The sequence below is a fragment of the Somniosus microcephalus genome, chromosome 4, assembly GCF_052327205.1.
Source record: "Somniosus microcephalus isolate GS21.2 chromosome 4, FLI_Smic_1.0, whole genome shotgun sequence".
Classification (NCBI taxonomy): Eukaryota; Metazoa; Chordata; class Chondrichthyes; order Squaliformes; family Somniosidae; genus Somniosus; species Somniosus microcephalus.
In genome coordinates, this window is record NC_140990.1 from 294,184,953 (window position 1) to 294,204,004 (window position 19,052).

Below are 19,052 nucleotides of genomic sequence, written 5' to 3' on the forward strand. Positions count from 1 at the left end.
TGGGTAAGGCAAAGGCGCGAAACTTAACAAAGGAAACCTGCATAACAGGATAACCCCCCACGGAGAAACCATCAAAACTCACCATCGAAACTCAAGAGCCACTAAAAGTTGTCAACAATGAACTTAAGCAAGAAATGGCACCAGCCACTGCAGACAGACACATGTTCAAAGGAAAACCAATCATGAACTGCCATGAATCTAAGACCCAATCACGGGGTCTTAGCAATTTAGAGTTAAAAAAATGGACTTAAAATGAAATAAAACAAGAAACCCAAAGGCTCTCTCTCTCTCTGGACGATCACGTGGAAGAACATAAAGCCCTCCCTCTACAGACCAGACCAAAAAGCAAGGAACTCTGCAGACCAGACAAAGAAGCAAGGAAAAAGGCCACGTGCATTGCTTGACTCAGGGAGGTACCAGTCTCTGTAAATCTAACCCATTACCTTGTGTGTTGTAATTGAGTAGAGTCCATAAATACCAGTAGGCTATTGTTTTGATGTGCATGAGTGTGTGTGTTTAATAAACTTATTCCAAATTGTTTCAAAAGAATTGGTCTTGCTGTCAATTTAATGCCAGTCGAAATAAAAAGCTTACAAATAATAAGGGGAAAAAGTCTCTGGTGGGCATGGTCTACAGGCCCCCAAACAGTAACAATACTGTTGGACAGAGTATAAATCAAAAAGTAATGGAGGCCTGTAAAAAAGGTACAGTAATAATCACTGGTGATTTTAATCTCTATATTGATTGGACAAATCAAATTGGCCATGGTAGCCTTGAGGAGGAGTTCATAGAGTGTATCTGGGATGGTTTCCTAGAGTAGTATGTAATGGAACCAACCAGGGAGCAAGCTATCTTGGATCTGGTACTGTGTAATGAGACAGAATCAATAAATGGTCTCATAGTAAAAGATCCTCTAGGAAAAAGTGATCATAACATGGTTGAATTTCAAATTCAGTTGAAGGGTGAGGAAGTTGTATTTCAAACCAGTGTCTTGATCTTAAACAAAGGCAGAACTGGCTAACGTGGACTGGAAAAATAAATTAAAAGGTAAGGCAGTTGAAATGCAGTGGCGGACATTTAAGGAGATATTTTATAACTCTCAACAAAAATATATTCCAGCGAGACAGAAAGATTTTAAGAGAAGGGAGCACTATCCGTGGCTAACTAAGGAAGTAAAGGATGGTATCAAATTGAAAACGAAGGCATACAATGTTGCCAAGATTGGTGGGAGGCCAGAGGATTGGGAATTTTTTAAAAACCAGCAAAGGATGACTAAAAAAAAATAGAGAGAAGATGATTTATGAGAGTAAACTGGCAAGAAATATTAAAACAGAAAGTAAGAGCTTCTACAGGTATATAAGGAAGAGAGTAGCTAAAGTAAATGTTGGTCCCTTAGAGGATGAGAATGGGGAATTAATAATGGGGAATGGCGAAATGGCAGAGACTCTGAACAAATATTTTGTATCTGTCTTCACGATAGAAGACAGTAACAACATCCCAATAATGGATAATCAAGGGGTCACAGCGAGGGGGGAACTAAAGACAATCATTATCACTAAGGAAATAGTACTTGGTAAAATAATAGGACTAAAAGATGACAAGTCCCCTGGACCAGATGGCCTGCATCCCAGGGTCTTAAAAGAAGTGGCTGCAGAGATAGTGGATGTATTGGTTGCAATATACCAAAATTCCCTGGACTCTGGAGAGGTCCCAGCGGATTGGAAAACTGCTAATATAACACCCCTATTCAGGAAAGGAGGGAGACAGAAAGCAGGAAATTATAGACCAGTTAGCCTAACATCTGATGTTGGGGAAAATGCTGGGGTCCTTCATTAAGGAAGCAGTAGCAGGGCATTTGGAAAATCATAATGCAGTCAAGCAGAGTCAGCATGGTTTTGTGAAAGGTAAATCATGTTTCAAAAATTTGCTGGAGTTCTTTGAGGATGTAACAAGCAGGGTGAACAATGGTGAGCCAGTGGATGTGGTGTATTTGGATTTCCATAAGAAATTCGATAAGGTGCCACATAAAAGGTTACTGCATAAGTTAAGAGCTCACGGAGTTGGGGGTAATATATTAGCATGGATAGACAATTGGCTAACCAACAGAAAGCAGAGAGTCGGGATAAATGGGTCATTTCCCGGTTGGCAAACGGTGACTAGTGGGGTGCCACAGGGATCGGTGCTGGGGCCTCAACTATTTACAATCTACATTAATGACTTGGATGAATGGACTGAATGTAATGTAGCCAAGTTGGCAGATGATACAAAGATGGATGGGAAAGCAAGTTGTGCAGAGGACTCAAATAATCTGCAAAGGGATATAAACAGGTTAAGTGAGTGGGCAAACAATTGGCAGATGGAATATAATGTGGGAAAGTGTGAGGTTATCCACTTTGGCAGGAAAAATAAAAAAGCTAATTATTATTTAAATGGAGAGAGGTTACAAAATGCCTCTGGGGGTCCTTGTGCATGAAACACAAAAAGTTAGCATGCAGGTACAGCAAGTAATCAAAAAGGCAAATGGAATGTTGGCCTTTATTTCAAAGGGGTTGGAGTATAAAAGCAGGGAAGTCCTGCTACAACTGTACAGGGTATTGGTGAGACCACACCTTGAGTACTGCGTACAGTTTTGGTCTCCTTATTTAAGGAAGGATATACTTGCATTGGAGGCAGTTCAGAGACGATTCACATGGTTGATTCCTGAGATGAAGAAAGGTTGAGCAGGTTGGGCCTATACTCATTGGAATTTGGAAGAATGAGAGGTGATCTTATTGAAACATATAAGATACTGAGGGGGCTCGACAAGGTATATGCAGAGAGGATGTTTCCCCTCGTGGGGAAATCTAGAACTTGGGGGCACAGTTTCAGAATAAAGGGTCGCCCTTTTAGAACTGAGATGAGGAGGAATTTCTGCTCTCAGAGTGTCATAAATCTGTGGAATTCTCTGCTCCAGAGAGCCGTGGAGGCTGGGTCATTAAATACATTTAAGGTGGAGATAGACAAATTTTTGCAAGATAAAGGAGTGAAGGTTTATGGGGAGCAGGCGGGGAAGTGGCTTTGAGCCCAAGATCAGCCATGATCTTATTGAATGGTGGAGCAGGCTCGAGGGGCTGTATGGCCTACTCCTGCTCCTATTTCTTATGTTCTTAAAAGTGGGGAAATACCCTCAAAAAGCCAAATGCTCCAGATGCTGCAAATCTGAAACAGACTTACCTGTAACCATCAATTGAAAATTAGTTGATAGCAAGTGAAGAAGCTGAGAACAATCCTTTTAGTATTGTAATTAAATAACCCGTGTGCAATACTAGTACACGTGGACAAAACAGGTTAGAGAAAATTATAATATAAGTCTGTTTCATTTTAGCATATCTTCACTTTTTAAAGGCACTTAAGATGTATTTTCTCTTGGTTTGTGTGACAGTCGAATGAAGCACTGGCTTAAATATGTGTGCAGAAAACAAACACTCATTGCTGATGCACTGCTTTATGGATTCCACAAATTATTTACCACGGATTTCTTTAAAGATAAAATACCTTCAAGTATTTTATTGCTTTACAAATGTAACTCATTTTCTTTTATACAGTGCATCTCCTCACACATAACAGGATGCATACAGTCGAGCTGCAACATAAAATATTTAACCAAAGTGAAATACTTGCACACAGTACACAAGCTATACATGTTTGTATTAAAAACCAAACGTTTTACTGTAATTAGGCAGCAATGCATCTGTACTGACATATACTTGCAATGTACCTGTACATAGTACATATACTGATATATACCATACTTAACACTTCAATTATTACTGTGAAATAGCTAAATAACTACATTATATAATAGATGTAACACTGTTCCTTGTGCCTTATTCTTTTAGTGCAGTCTTCCTTTTGATTTAAAGGTGCCAGAATGATGGATCTTTAATGAACGCTGCCATTTCAGACTCTCCGTTTCATTATTTTAGAAACATTTAAATGAAACCTAATCACTGCACTAAATTAAGGAATGTAAAAGGAGATACTTGAAAATTAACCCAGAAATAAGATTTTATATATATATATACATACATACATACATGGGTGCAATTGAGCTCCAATAATGAAATCCACTGTGTGTGTATTTTCCAGATTTAGTATTACACTGGCAACATTTCGGATCACAAAGATAAGTGGTAGCCTGTCCAGATCTATGCAACCTCCCTGGTGAGAATAAAGGGTCAAAATAATAGCGTGAAAAAACACTCATGCTAGGAACTGGTGTGTATTCGAAGCACAATATATATGTTTTTGTAATTGAAAAACCAAAATGAAGGGTCAAGACCATTTCTGCTGGACATCACGCAGGTTGGAAAGAATTTTTAAAAAAGACTAGTTAAACCAGGCAATAGTGATTAGGTGACTCCAAGCTTGTGTTTGAGAAATCTGAAGATTGTAGGTTGAAAGAAAAGAGCTGGAAATCCCAACCTTCCTCTGTCTGAGGTTCTGGGAAAGTAACAGTTAGAGCGACTCGACCAAGAATCTTGATTTTAACACAATGAGAATGTAGGGAGCAGAAAGAGCATGTTGTGTGAAAGCTTAAAAAGCAGCACTGACCATTGTAATATTGATAAAATGAAGAAAGATAAATGATTGCAACAGAGAGAAAGAGGTTGAGGGACAGCTAAAAGAGAGGTGCTGCAAAGCGAATGTTATTCTTAGTTATATTTTTTAATTAAAACCTAGGCCCACAGTGCAGGGCAACACCAAGGTTGAATTAAAAAAAAGTTGTCTGTAGAAATAAGGGAGATTAAAGAAAGTAAAGAGTTCCACAGGTGTGAGGTCTGTAAGGTTTATAAATATGTTTGCATTGATTGAGTACATTGCTGCTGTTGTACCCATTTCATTTTAAAATGCTTATTAAATACTAAAACATGTTGAAGTGAGCTATGTGACATTTTATTGAAGGATTGCACAAAAAATGGAGAACAGTATATTTGTTTTCTAAGTTGCTTTCTCTGTGTCTTCTAGTTTATTCTCAATTTTAATATTTTATTGGCACATAAACAGCCTTTTATAAAGAAACAATTTTACAGGACTACATTTCCAAAACACACTATATTGTACATTAACATGTGTTCAGTTAGTTTTTTACAATGCTATATTATGTTTCGGCTAGTTGAGGAAACTACTTTGCACTTTCTTTTTTTCCCCCAGAAAAAAAACACCCTATAAAGACTGGATTTGTCAATTAATGTGCAAATTTGACATTTAGAAAGCTGTTCGTTCTTGTATAGGGAGCTGTGGTTGAAATATAAATATGCAGTTCAGCCTTAGGCTGAGGTTTTGAAGACAACGTTTATTTTTTTTTTATAACTGCATATTATTTAAATTTTGTTCTTGCTATGAGGACTGTTTATAACAGACTCTTCAGTTTACAATTGCTCATCATGCACTTACACCATCAGATGTTCCCTTTGGGGTAACAGCTGCATCAAACCAGATGTGCCTGTCTTAAACAGTTACTATCATTATTATTCCATGACATTGACTATGTATAAATAAGTTACATACAGAATGGCAGTCTTCACATAACATATGCCATGGGTATTCTGTTAACCAGAGGAATAATAAGGGGTTTCACTATGATAATTGTAATCGGGACAAACTTTCTGCACAAGTTTATAATCTACACTGTAGAAAGCTATATATATGCATATAACCTTGAATGGTTTGGAACATAACCAGGAAACATGACTTTGGGTCTGCTCCTGATAGCATATCTTTGAAGGATCATAATTACATAGTGCGGTCTTCTTTGCTCTGTCTGTTTTCTCGTACTCGATTCGACAGTTGAATGTCTTGGACTCCTTGGTCTCCAGTGTTGACTGCTGGGAGAAATCAAACTCCACAACCTTGGATGGTGGAACCAGGCTTACAGACACATTCCCAAGACCAGTCGAGTTATGTCTGAAGTACACGCTGAAAGTCCCATTCCCATGGTCAACTATCTTCCCGGTAATGAGAAGATTCAGTTTAACAGTTTTGATGTTAGAATGGAAGTCACCCCACCCAAACATTTTCTTGAATTTTCCTGTTTTAACAATGGGTCTGCGTTTGGTCCGTGAGTGAGATTCCTGAATATCTGTTAGGTTGTTTAACCATGCCCATAAGTCATCTGAAGATTTTATGCGCAGGGTATCAGTGATGTCCTGTTTTGGCTTTGGAATCTCCTTCACAAACAGCCGCAATGGATTCACCCTCTGTGGATCAGCCAAATTTTCAGCAAATATTTGTCTTGCTGCCTTGTCCCTTAATTCCAGCAGTTCCAATGTTCTTCCTAGATGATTCTCATGAGAGGTGATCTAGAATTAAAAACCAAAGTGTTAATACAAGTGCATATCACAAATTAGCTCTGCCAAATCGGACCTTCAGGACTACAGTTTTTGTGTTTGACAGTCAATATGTCAGCTTTTACCAAATATTACCAAATTATTGTAGGGTTCCTGTGAACAATTAGAAGAAACCAACATCCTGTCAATACTATATGGGTGACCTATATTTAACACAGGTCTCCTACAAACTGCTATGTATTCTTTGTAATAGTCTGTGCGTAAGAAAAAAAATAAACGACTTAATTTTGTGTGAGGATTTGGAAATGATAGTCCACCAATTCATTACGTAAAAGTGATATTTTCAAAGCCCAAGAAAATGATTAACTAATTTGAGTGAAAATAAAAATGATTGCAGTTAACAAACAATTATCATTTAAGGGATATTGCATTTCTGAAAAGCCAACAAACTTTTTTTCTAGTTTAGGAGTCATAAGAGCCATGCATGATTGTTCTCACAATTACATCATGCAAAAGAAAAATTGTTACAGTATACAGTTGACACAATCACTTTTCTTTCTTTTAAAAGCCTTTCCTTAATGAATATAGTGCCCCATGAATATCCTTCTCCGAGGACACATTTATAGCAACAGTGATTGAAGTTTGCACAATTGATACTAGGGTGGCAGTGCAGTGGGTGGGCATTATATCACTCATGAAGAAGAACGTAGTAATTCACTCATGCCTATGGTATTTATAAGTTAAGGACACCTTCACCAGCAACATAAATAGTGGGACCAAATAAATGGTGTGGGCCCAAAATACTTCAGGTTGCGATCCTGTCATAACCATCAGGATTGTGCCCAGTGGTGCCCTCCAGCACTGATGCTGCTGGAGCTTGCGGGGTTGGTGGGAGGGCACCTCATCTGTATGGGCCAGATGAGCACGTCTTTGGTGCCTGCCTGCCGGAAACTCCATCGTCTGCATGCCCCTTAAAGGAAGGTTGCCCAGGCCTCAGAAGAAAGGAGATGATCTATATAAAAACAACCCAGATGATGTGAATAAAAATAAGCAACAAAGATTAATATCTTCTTGTGAATGTCACAGCGCATAGTACTGAGAGACTGCAACACTCCTAGAATAATATACTACATATAGAATAAGATTGAAAAGCCATTAAATGTGCGCACTACAAATTGTTTTTATAAAATATCTAAAGCAATCGTGAAAATGACTGCAGCAGACTGAGTGTTATTCAGTTAAACTGTAGGAGCGTGCCGATAGTTTTGAAGAAGTATAGAATAAGGGGTAAGTGGCAAAAGAGTGTGTTTTCATTTCTACGGCCTGAGTTTGAATGCAGCTCACGCTGACGGGATGAAAGTCTCTCTCTGCTGATTCTAAGGATTCTAAGTGAAATGGGTTTTGGCAATCTCTAATCAGTTCCGAGTAGGAATGAGCTTACAGCACAAAATTACTCAGAAGTTTGCATCACGCTATAGTGTCAGCTTGGCTCAGTTGGTAGCACATTCACCTCTGGGTCACCTCTGGGTTCAAGCCCTGATCCAAAACTTGACCACATAGTCGAGGCTGACACTTCAATGCAACTGCATTGTTGGAGGTGTCCATCTTTCAGATGAGAAGTTGAACTGAGGCCCCAGGTGGCTGTAAAGGATCCCATGGTACTATAACCCTTAATGAATCTATGTTGTGCCTTTTCCATTACATTTATATCCTTCCAATAATGCGATTTCCAAAATTGTACACACCTAACTAAGGTCTTTTACAAGTTCAACATTATCTCCTTACTTTGCAATTTTTTGCTTCTAAATATAAAACCAAGGATACCGTTTACATTTTTTATGTTCTCATCTACTTGTGCTGTCACCTTAGTGACCTGTGTACCTGCACATCAAGATCCCTCTACTCATCTATTCCATTTAAAATATCACCATTTAAGGTGTACTTACTTTCCCTATTCAACTTCTAAAATGTATTACTGCACATTTCTGTTCTCTGGTTGCCTATTTATGTCTTCCTGCAGCTTTTGATAGTACTCATCACAATCTGCCATACCTCCCAATTTTGTGTTATCAGCAAATTTTGATATCGTCCCTCGATTCCCAATGTCAGATAATTTATGTATATAGTAAACAGAGGTGGGTCAGTACAGATCCCTGTCGAATACCACTCACCATGTTTTTCAAGTCCGAGAAACTTGCCTGTAAGAGTCATGAAAGTTTAAGAAAGAAAATACTTTAAAATATTGGTTAAATAGTATAATACAGTTAATTTACCTGACTGACTTATTGTATTGAGAAACCCCCTATTCTCTTGTTCCAGTAGTATAGTCTGAGGTACCCCCTTTATTCTTGCTACAATGGTACAGTCCTTAAGCTTGTCACATGGTATCCAGCCATTTTACAGTTCAAGCTCCACGAGGCTAGAGAGAAGGTAAAGGCTTTGAGGGCTGGAGCAATACAGTTTTTGACCGTGTTCGTTTAAACGTGTTTTGCTTTGTAATTCTGTTTGTAAGGTGTTACAGTAAACAGTTTAAAGACAAAGTTACGTTTTGGAACGTTTTATTTCGACACGCGTCTACTCGTTAAAAGCCTCAAAGCTCAGTGGCTGCATGTTTGGAAATTACGAAGCGCCACTACATTAGTCAAAAACTAACTCCCTAAGAAGGAAAGGATGGAATTGTCGGCGAGCGTATATACATGAATGGTCACGGAGCCAGACGACAATATAAGAAAGTGAAGGTACAGTGACTGTTACTTGCCTTGTTCATTCTATTGAGAAGCTAAATAAGAGCTGCAGGTAAAATGGCTGATGCCTTATGGAGCCGTGAGGAGCTTCCCCCAGCCAGAAGGATTGTTGGCCAAAAGAGGGAAGTAAAGCTCACCCCAAAGGCAATGGAAGAGAAGTTACATAGAAGCATAGGTGCAAGGAGGGCTAAATTAGCTCAGATAACTGGAAAAATGAAGATAATTGATTGTCTCATGGAAGATAATGCTAATATTAAGAAAGTTGAAGACATAATGCATTATGATTTCTCCAAGTTGCATGAAGAATTTAATGTACTCAATGAAGATGTATTAGCACTTCTGTCTGAAGAAGAGGGAAACGCTGATCAGCACAACTGGTTTGATCTTAAATCATCCAGCATTAAGGACTATGTCAAGGCCACAGAACAGTGGATGTTAAAGATTCGTCAAGATGCTGATACAGCAGAGAAAGATAAAGATGACGATGAAGTCGGACCAGATGATAGCATTTCAGAGACTTCAGCCAGACTGAGCAAAAATCGAAAAAAGGTAGCTCTATTTCTGGACACAGGTCAGTCGCTTCTACCACATGCTCGTCGCGACGCATGAGAGAGGAGGTTGAACGGGCAGCGTTGATGGTGCGCGCAGCATCTTTAGTGGAGAAGCAAGCTCTTGAATGGGAAGAGGCCCAACTGCAGGCCCAACTGCAGGCCCAACAGGCCCAACTGCAGGCCCAACTGCAGGCCCAACTGCAGGCCCAACAGGCCCAAGTGCAGGCAAAGAAAGAACAGCTGGAGCTAAAAACAGCTATTGCGGTCTCAGATGCCAAGTTGAGTGTGTATGAAGATTATGAAGGCTCACAGGATGGCATGAACGAATACTGCCAGTCAATGTTGTCACACAGAGTTGGATCCAGGGCACCTTCAAGAGTTAAAAGAGAATCTGAAGGCCATCTCCTGGCATTACAGCGTGGAAGAGAGGCCTCTCCACTAACAGGAGCACGTGATGCTACCCCAGACGTCAGACAGTCTAGACTAGACCCTGCTGATGACCACCAGAGGCCTGAAGACACAGAGAGAAGCCTATACCGAGTGATGCAACGTCAGAACAAAATTACAGAGATGTTTGTAAAACAACAGAATCTGTTTTGACTCCCTCAAAGAGACATACCAGTGTTCCAAGGCGACCCACTCAAGTATAAGCCCTTCATCAGATCCTTCGAACAAGCCATTGACTCCAAAACAGAGAGCAGCAGTGATAAGTTGTATTACCTGGGACAGTACACCAGTGGTAAACCACAAGTCCTGGTCAGAAGCTGTGAACACATGAGACTGGACCGGGGATACATAGAAGCCAGGAAGTTGCTGCAGGAGCACTATGGTAACGAGCTGAAGATAGCCACTGCATATATTGAAAAGGCTACTAAGTGGCCACAGATCAGATCAGAGGACGGGGAGGCACTGAACACATATGTTCTTTTTCTCATAGGATGTCGCAACACCATGGAGGATGTTGAATTCATGGAAGAGATGGACAATCCTATGACTATGAGAATCATCATCTCTAAGCTTCCTTACAGGATGAGAGAACAATGGAGAAGAACAGCCTTTGAGATAATGGAGAGACGGAAAAGTAGAGCCAGGTTTGCAGACTTAGTGAATTTCATAGACAAACAGGCTAAAATTGCTAGGGACCCATTGTTTGGAAACATCCAGGATGTCAGCTCGACTACTGATGGAAGAGTGAAAGCCAAGCCTGCTGAATCAAAGACTCTCGGGAAAGGTGGTTCCAGGGGAAGCAGCTTTGCAACTATCGTCACTCAGGCTGGGGAAGAAAAGTCTCAGAACTCATCTCCCAAAAAGAGCAGCACAGTGACACCTGCTAATGCCTTTCAGAAGCCATGTTTATTCTGCCAGAAGAATCATACATTGGATTTCTGCAGTGACATCAAAGCACAGCCACATAAAGACAGAATCGAATTTCTGAAGTACAATGGCCTATGTTTTGGATGTCTCTCTCAGGGGCACCTGAGCAGAAACTGTAAGCAAAGAACAACATGCAGAGAGTGCACTCGGAAACATCCCAGTCTGCTGCATATCCACAAAGAAGAACAAGTCTCTAAGAAGAGTGAAGAAAACAATACCGACGAGAAGGTTGTTTCAAGTGCTCTGGTGTCGCTAGAACCAGAGACTTGTGGATTCACTGGGGCCGGTGACAGTGATTGTATTCTTGCCATCGTACCTGTAAAGATCAAGTCTAAAAGGAGTCCTGCCACTGTCCGGAAACAGGATAGATTGCCTGCGCTCCACTGCGCCAACCAGAACCTTCAGGGCCCCCTCACTGAACCACTGCGCTCGCTCCCTGGTCCTAGGTGGTAGCGCCTCGCTTCTCCGGCAGGCGCAGCGCAGGTGCGGCCAGTTAGTGATTGCAGGCAGACACACTGGCGCCAGTCAGCTCTTAAAGGTGGAGGGTCAATTTGGATTGCTGCCACACCGTGCACATTGGAGCCCTGATTCTCGGCCTGGACAGACCTGCTGCCACATTCTAACGCCTAGGACCATGGAGAGGGCCAGGGAGCGAGCGCAGTCGTTCAGTGAGGGGGCCCTGAAGGTTCTGGTTGGCGCAGTGGAGCGCAGGTGATCTATCCTGTTTCCGGACAGTGGCAGGAGGCCGCTGCCCACCAACTACCGCAAAGCTTGGAGGGAGGTGGCACACAGAGTGACCTCTAGCAGCATGGTACCTAGGACCCCTGTGCAATGCAGGAAGAAGTTCAACGACCTCACTCGGGTTGTCAGGGTGAGTACCCTTTTCAGTAGCCTCTTCATCCCTGCATGTGCACCTCACTTTATGGCCAAAGGGTCCTGAAAGCCCCAGTGCCCAGCCCTCATCCAACACCTATGGGCCTTTCATGAAACTCACATGCGCATTCACCACTTTACACACTGTAAGGGCTATTCAACCATGGGAGGCAGTGCAGCCAAGATCAGGGCTTCACTCTGTAAGGGTTATTCCACCATGGGAGGCAGTGCAACCAAGATCAGGGCTTCACACTGTAAGGGCTATTCGACCATGGGAGGCAGTGCAGCCAAGATCAGGGCTTGACAGTGTACTCAGAGCCCATCCTTTCTCTTGCAGGGCAAGCTGGCCCACAATAGGAGGCAGCAGCAATGGACCGGGGGAGGCCGGCCTGACCTTAAAGACCTCAGCGATCTGGAGCAGCGAGTGGAGCGGATTATGGCAGGCCGCATGATTGGCCCCGTCGCCACTGGAGATGCCGACCCCGTTCTGGACAGCAATGGTAAGGTCATCACCTTTTTGACCTCTCTCCTTCCAGTTGTGCCTCACACCAGCATCCTTTGCCACTATCGAACCAATACAGTGCATTGCAGCACTCATGCCTCCCTCGCTGCCGCCCTGTCCTCACGCTAAAGTAACTCTTGTACATCCCTGCTTTCAGATGCTGATTCGCCAGGTGAGGAGGTGGGCCCTCAAGCTGCCACTGTTGTAATGATATCAGCAAATAGTGATGATATTTGTCTGTGTTTGATTACTTATGCCGTACAGCATATTTGTCTGTGTTTTTGATTACTTGTGCCTGACCAGCAGAGGTCATGTGAGAGACAAGCAGTCCAGAGGAGTTTTACTTTCAGTTTCATTCTATATGCATCACAGCATAGTGTGTTCTGTAAAAAGCTGTAGAAAGTCTTGAAGATTAAACAACATTCTCTTTCAGAAATGAGTCTTTATTGAACCCAAAAAGAAATCAAAACAACTGTGAGTGATTCTGAAGGTGAGGAGGAAGAGGAAGCTGGACCAGCAGTGCCACCCTCAGCCGAGGCAGCCCATGGCCATAATGGGGACACGTCTTCCCTGGAGGGGAGCAGGGGGGAAGGGTCTGAGGAGGGTGAAGCTCCGGGGCCCAGCGGGCTGCAGCAACGCGGGGGGGGGGCGGGGTTAGGGAAGCTCGGCGGCCTTCTCCCCGGAGGGAAAGTCTGGCCTTCAGTCCTGCTACAGTGAGCGCAGAAGAGGTGCGGCTCCTCGCTGAAATGGGCGCCCAGGCGGAGCAGAGGCATACTGAGCTCATGGCTGCAGTGGCAAGGATGCCCGACTCCATAGAGTCACTGGCAAGGAGTGTCTAGGACTTCGGGGCAGCACAGGCAAGGAGTCTGCAGGACTTCGGTGCAGCACTGGCAAGGAGTCTGCAGGAATTCGGTGCAGCACAGGGAGCACAGGCGGCTTCCGGCCAAGTGCTTAGTGGTGCAATGCAGCCAGTGGCTGGTCTGATGCAGACACAGATTGAGGCCACACGAGCACTGACTGCTGCCACCCTCGCTGCATCAGGTACGAATCGCCGGGGCCCTCGCCGCGCCGCAGAAGGCCAGCAGTCTGTGCTTCAGCAGATTGCTCCGCATGCTGCAGTGCTGCCCCGTGGGAGGGCCAGTGTGTCGTCGACCAGGGAGTGCCTGTCCTCTGTCAGGATGGCAGCATTCCTGCTGCCAGCACTGTCACTCCTCCACTGCAGCTGCCACCACCCATAGGACAGACTGCTGCCGCCCATGCAGAGTTGGAGCAGTCAGCAGCCGGGCCCTCCAGGCCCAGAGCTGGTCCAGGCCGTCCCCCAAGGGCATCTGCCGACTTAGTTTATGACACTCAACAGCCTTCCCCCAGCCTTGCTGCAGCCACTGGGGTCCCATTGCGGAGGAGCTGCAGGGTGGGAAGGGGCCAATCTCGCAAGCGAAGCAAATCACCCTCGAAGGCCAAAAAGTAGGAGGTGTGGCAAAATGCTGGTAATTTTTTTAGTGAAGGCCGAGGATCGTGGTCATTTTTTGTTAACTCTTTTGTTCATTGTCTCCAGGTTGTGAGAGCCAGTTATGTGTCTGACTGTTTTTTTTTAGGGTTTCTCTGTATTACTTTGTCATGCAGGAAGGGCACATAGTTTGTTAAATAAATAATTGTCTTTATTCAGATTGTGCATGTTTGCTCTTTGAACTATTTGTTGCCTTGACCGGCTCAGGGTTTGCGGAACCGTTCCATTCATGTTCTTTCAATGGCACAAGCCATTTCCTCAGAGGGGGCCTAGAACCGACTAGCAATAAGCCGTTGACGGATGGCCCTTGCACTTTGTGCCTCCCTCCCGTCTTGGTGCTCCTCCTCCTCCTCCTCTGCTGGTGCTCCAATGTATGCTGGCAGTGGCTGAGTCCTGAGGATTGCCAGGTTATGCAGCATGCAGCACACTACAATGAAATGGGAGACTCGCTCAGGCGAGTACTGAAGGGTTCCCCCGGAATGGTCCAGACAGTGGAACCATTGCTTGAGCATGCCGATTGTGTGCTCAATGATGTTCCTGGTCGTTTGATGGCTGTCATTGTATCGTTCTTCAGCAGGGGTGCTGGGTGCACGGAGCGGGGTCATCAGCCAGGTGCACAGAGGATAGCCCTTGTCCCCGAGAAGCCAGCCCCCTGGGTGAGCCAGGGCTTCGAAAAGGTCTGCCACAGAAGTCTGGCGCAGGATGATGGCGTCGTGGCTGCTGCCTGGAAAGCGGGCATTGACAGCTAGTATCAGCTGCCTGTGGTCACACACCAACTGCACATTCAACGAGTGGAACCCCTGCTGGTTGCGGTAATCCTCGGCATCCTCGAGGCGCCCGCAAAGCCACATGCGTGCAGTCAATGGCGCCCTGGACCATGGGGAAGCCAGCTATTGTAGCAAATCCCATTGCGCACTCTTGCTGCTTGTCCAGGGTCATGGGGAAAGAAATGCACTGACAGTAGTGTCCGAGGATCAATAATACTCAGACTGCAGGAGAACAATGAAACAGGTATTTACTGACAGAGAGTAATTCAAGACTGAATTACAGAAGCCTGCTATGGCTTTATATACAGGGGTGGTCACTGCCGGTACTGCAGTATAGAATCAGTTCTTCTCTTAAAGGTACATACACAACAATTCCTCCCCTTTTAGATAAACAGTACATAACATTCATTTAACAACTAAATAATAACTAATTACAATTACAATTTTCTCTGTACTATATACATCAACTGAAATAATCATTTATAAGTTCAGTCTTTGAGGAGGCTTCCTGATCCTGACTGGATAATGCCTTTCTCGAGTATCCTGTTCTTGCAGCGGAGTTAATTCTGGCTCATTGTCATTGGTTGGTTCGTCAGCTTCCAATATCACTGCTTCTGAGGTAGACGCAATCTGTACTTCGGGTTGATTACCAGGTGCACCTGCTCGTGGTATGGGTTTGGCTTGTTCCTGTGACTCTAGAATCTGGTCAGCATGGTGTCTCATGATGCTCTCTCCAACGTCCACTGTGTCCATTAGTGGTCCCTGCTGTGTGCATATCGTTCCTGGCTGCCATTTTTCTGTTCGGTAGTCGCGGGCCAAGACTGGTTGCCCTATCTTGAAGCTCCTGGTTGGCTTCTCATTTATGTGCTGGAATTGCTTAACCTCAACATCTCGTCTTATGTTTGGTTTGAGCAAATCCAGGTGACATCTTAGCCTTCGGTTGAAGAACATTATGGCTGGAGTTTGGTTGGTGACTGCATGTGTCGCATTCCGGTAAGCAAACAAGAAATTATCCACCTTGTGTTGTAGTGGTATGTCGTCATTATGCATTGCCTTTATTGCCTTTTTAAAGGTCTGAACAAACCTCTCAGCCAATCCATTTGTGGCTGGATGATATGGGGCAGATGTGTAATGTTTCACCCCATTATTCCTCAGAAACCTCCGGAAATCCTCGGACACAAACTGTGGCCCATTGTCGGAGCAAATCTGTTCTGGCAAGCCATTCCTGGCGAAGATGGTCCGTAGGACTGCAATAGTTTTCTCCATGGTGGTGGAGGACATTTTGATGACCTCTGGCCATTTTGAATGGGCGTCCACAGCGATTAGGAACATTGAGTCCATAAATGGACCAGCAAAATCAATGTGTACCCGTTGCCATGGAGATGAGGGCCACTCCCATGGATGTAGCGGGGCCTGTGGTGGAGCGTTTTGGACCTTCTGGCATCCTGTGCATCTCTTGGTCATATCCTCGATTTCTTTATCGATTCCCGGCCACCACACAAACACCCTGGCTAGGCTCTTCATTTTTACCCCTCCCAGATGACCCTCATGAACCTCATTGAGCACTCTATCTCTCAACTTGGGTGGAATTACCACTCGGGATCCACACATCAAGGTCCCCCGGCACACTGACAGCTGTTCTCTCCTTGGCGAGAATGCTGGCAACAGTGAGTCGCCATGTGCTGGCCATCCCTTCACCGTCAAATCATAGACCCGAGAGAGTGTCGGGTCATTTCAGGTTTCCTTCTCTATACTTGAGTTTGTAACAGGTAGACATTCAACTATGGTCGCATGGAATATCTCTACAGGGTCCACTGCAGGTGCTTCCTCTACCGTAGGCAATGGTAGGCGCGACAGCCCATCAACGTTTCCATGCTGTTTCGTACCCTTGTACTCTATGTCGTACTGATGTGCCCCTAGAAAAAGTGACCATCTTTGCAGCCGTTGCACCGTCATCACCGGAACGCCCTTCTTTGGGTTAAAAATGGAGACCAGGGGCTGATGATCAGTCAGTAGGGTGAATTTCTGCCCGTGCAGATAGTGATTGAACTTCTTCACCCCCCACACCAGGCTGAGGGCCTCCCTGTCAATCTGGGCGTAGTTACGCTCGGCTGAGGTTAACGAGCGTGACGCAAAGGCTATTGGCCTCTCTGAACCGTCAAGGAATTTGTGTGACAGCACCGCTCCGATGCCGTAGGGAGACGCATCACATGCTAACCAAATCGGCAGTGTTGGATTGTAGTGGGCCAATACTTCTTTTGAAGTGATTAGGCATTTACATTTCTGAAAGGCACGCTTACACTCATCACTCCATTTCCATGTTACTCCGGTTTGCAGCAGGGTGTTCAGTGGGTGCAGAATTGTAGATAAATTCGGCAAGAACTTATGGTAGTAGTTCACCAACCCGAGGAACGACCTCAGTTGCGACACATTTTCCGGTGCTGGAGCCTTGACTACAGCTTCAATCTTGTCCGGCGACTTATGCAACCCTTCCTCATCAATCATGTGGCCACAATACGAGATTTGTCTCCTGAAGAACTCACATTTGGGGCGGTTGGCTCGTAGCCCATATTCCTGTAGTCTCGTGAGCACCTGCTCCAGGTTGGCAAGGTGTTCACTGTCATTTTCGCCCGTAACCAGGGTGTCGTCCAAATAACACTGGGTCCCTGGGATCCCTTGCAGGACTTGTTCCATCGCCCTCTGCCAAATAGCCGGGGCTGATGCTACCCCGAATACCAGTCGATTGTACTGGTAAAGGCCTTTGTGAGTGTTTATCGTGAGGTATTTCCTAGATGCTTCTTCCACCTCCATTTGTAGATACGCTTGGGCCAGATCAATCTTTGTAAAGCGTTTCCCTCCAGATAGTGAGGTGAAAATATCTTCTATCCGTGGAAGTGGATATTGTACTGTGTGCAGGACTGAGTTCACAGTTACCTTGAAGTCTCCACAGATGCGAACCTTCTTCGGTTCCCCAGGCGTGCTGCTCAATGATTTCTTCATTACAGGAATGATGGGTGTGGCCCACTCGCTCCAGTCCACCTTGGACAGCACACCTGAATACTCCAGACTCTCCAGCTCTGCTTCAACGGCTGGGCGGATCGCGTAAGGTACCGGTCTGGCCTTAAAAAATTTTGGGTTTGCGTTATCTTCGATTTTTGTCATTGCCGTTACTCCTTTTAGAGTCCCAAGTCCTTGTTGGAACACCTCTTTCGCGTCAGTTAGAATTTTTGACAGTCGTCCAGGTGTGACGTCATCATCCTTTTTATCAGTCACAGTTAGCGCCTGAATGGAATGCCAATCCAATTGTATTTTTCGGATCCATTCACGTCCCAATAGTGGTGGTCCTCCATCCGGTAGTATATATAGATACAGTTTCTGTGTTTCCTTGCCGTTGTATTCAACTGGCACCCTTATTTTTCCTCTAGGGTAGACTTTTTGCCCCGTGTATGTCTTCAATACAATGGACGTGTCCTTCAAGGGTATGTGTGAGAATAGCTGCTCATAGTCTCATCGATTCATGACAGTTAGGGCTGATCCTGTATCCAATTCCATCTTTACTTGGGACCCTGCTATCATGAGGGTGACCCAAATGGTTTGGTGATCCTCCTTTGCGATCATGTTGAGTAACTTTAGACAACTTAGTCTCCTGCTCCCGGAGTCATTATCACTCTCCTGATCTTCCGAACTACTGTCTGTCATTTTTTTTACTTTCTTGTACTTTTCCTTAGTAGTTCTTGTAGTGTTGGTTTTCTTTCCCGACCTGCAGACTCTTGCTATATGTCCCATTTTCCCGCATTGCCTGCATACTTTGTCCTTAAACCAGCAGTCCTTCTGATCATGGGTTGTTCTGCCGCAGCGATAGCACTTTTCTGCTCCATACGCCATTTCGTTAGTGCTGTATTCTTGTGGTTTCTGTTGTATTTCCGCAGTTCCCCGCACTGCTGCTTCGTAGGATACTGCCACGCTGAAAGCCTGTTCTAGCGTCAGGTCCTTTTTCGAAAGTAGTCGTTTCTGGGTTCCTTCACTCTGGAGCCTGCAGACAAACTTATCCCGTAAGGTGTCTGCCAGTCCTGCTCCGAACTGGCACTGCTTCGATAACTTGCGTAGTTCCGTAAGATAGTCAGCATTGTTCTCATCTTTGTGCTGGTTTCTTTTATGGAACTTGAATCTTTCTGCTATCAGCAGCGGTGTAGGGTTTAGGTGTTCCTGTAAGATATTTACAATCTCTTCAAAACTTTTCTCCATTGGTTTAGCTGGGGTAATTAAATTCCGCAATAGGCCGTACGTTCTCGCGCCCATCAAATTTAATAATACCGACGCCTTCTTTCCATCGGCCACCTCATTTGCCTTGCAGTACACTTCAATTCTTTCCACATACGTGGTCCAGTCTTCTACCTCGTTGTCG

General features: G+C 44.4%; 1 protein-coding gene across 1 annotated transcript in view; it reads right to left on the reverse strand.

Moving 5' to 3' along the window:
- Nucleotides 1-3,497: 3,497 nt before the first annotated feature.
- Nucleotides 3,498-19,052, reverse strand: part of nxph2a (neurexophilin 2a) — a 177,280-nt gene continuing 161,725 nt past the window's right edge. Inside the window, exon 3 of the mRNA XM_085986652.1 lies at nt 3,498-6,341. Coding sequence (XP_085842778.1) covers nt 5,592-6,341 — 750 coding nt within the window. The 3' untranslated portion in view covers nt 3,498-5,591. The remainder of the gene's footprint in view (nt 6,342-19,052) is intronic.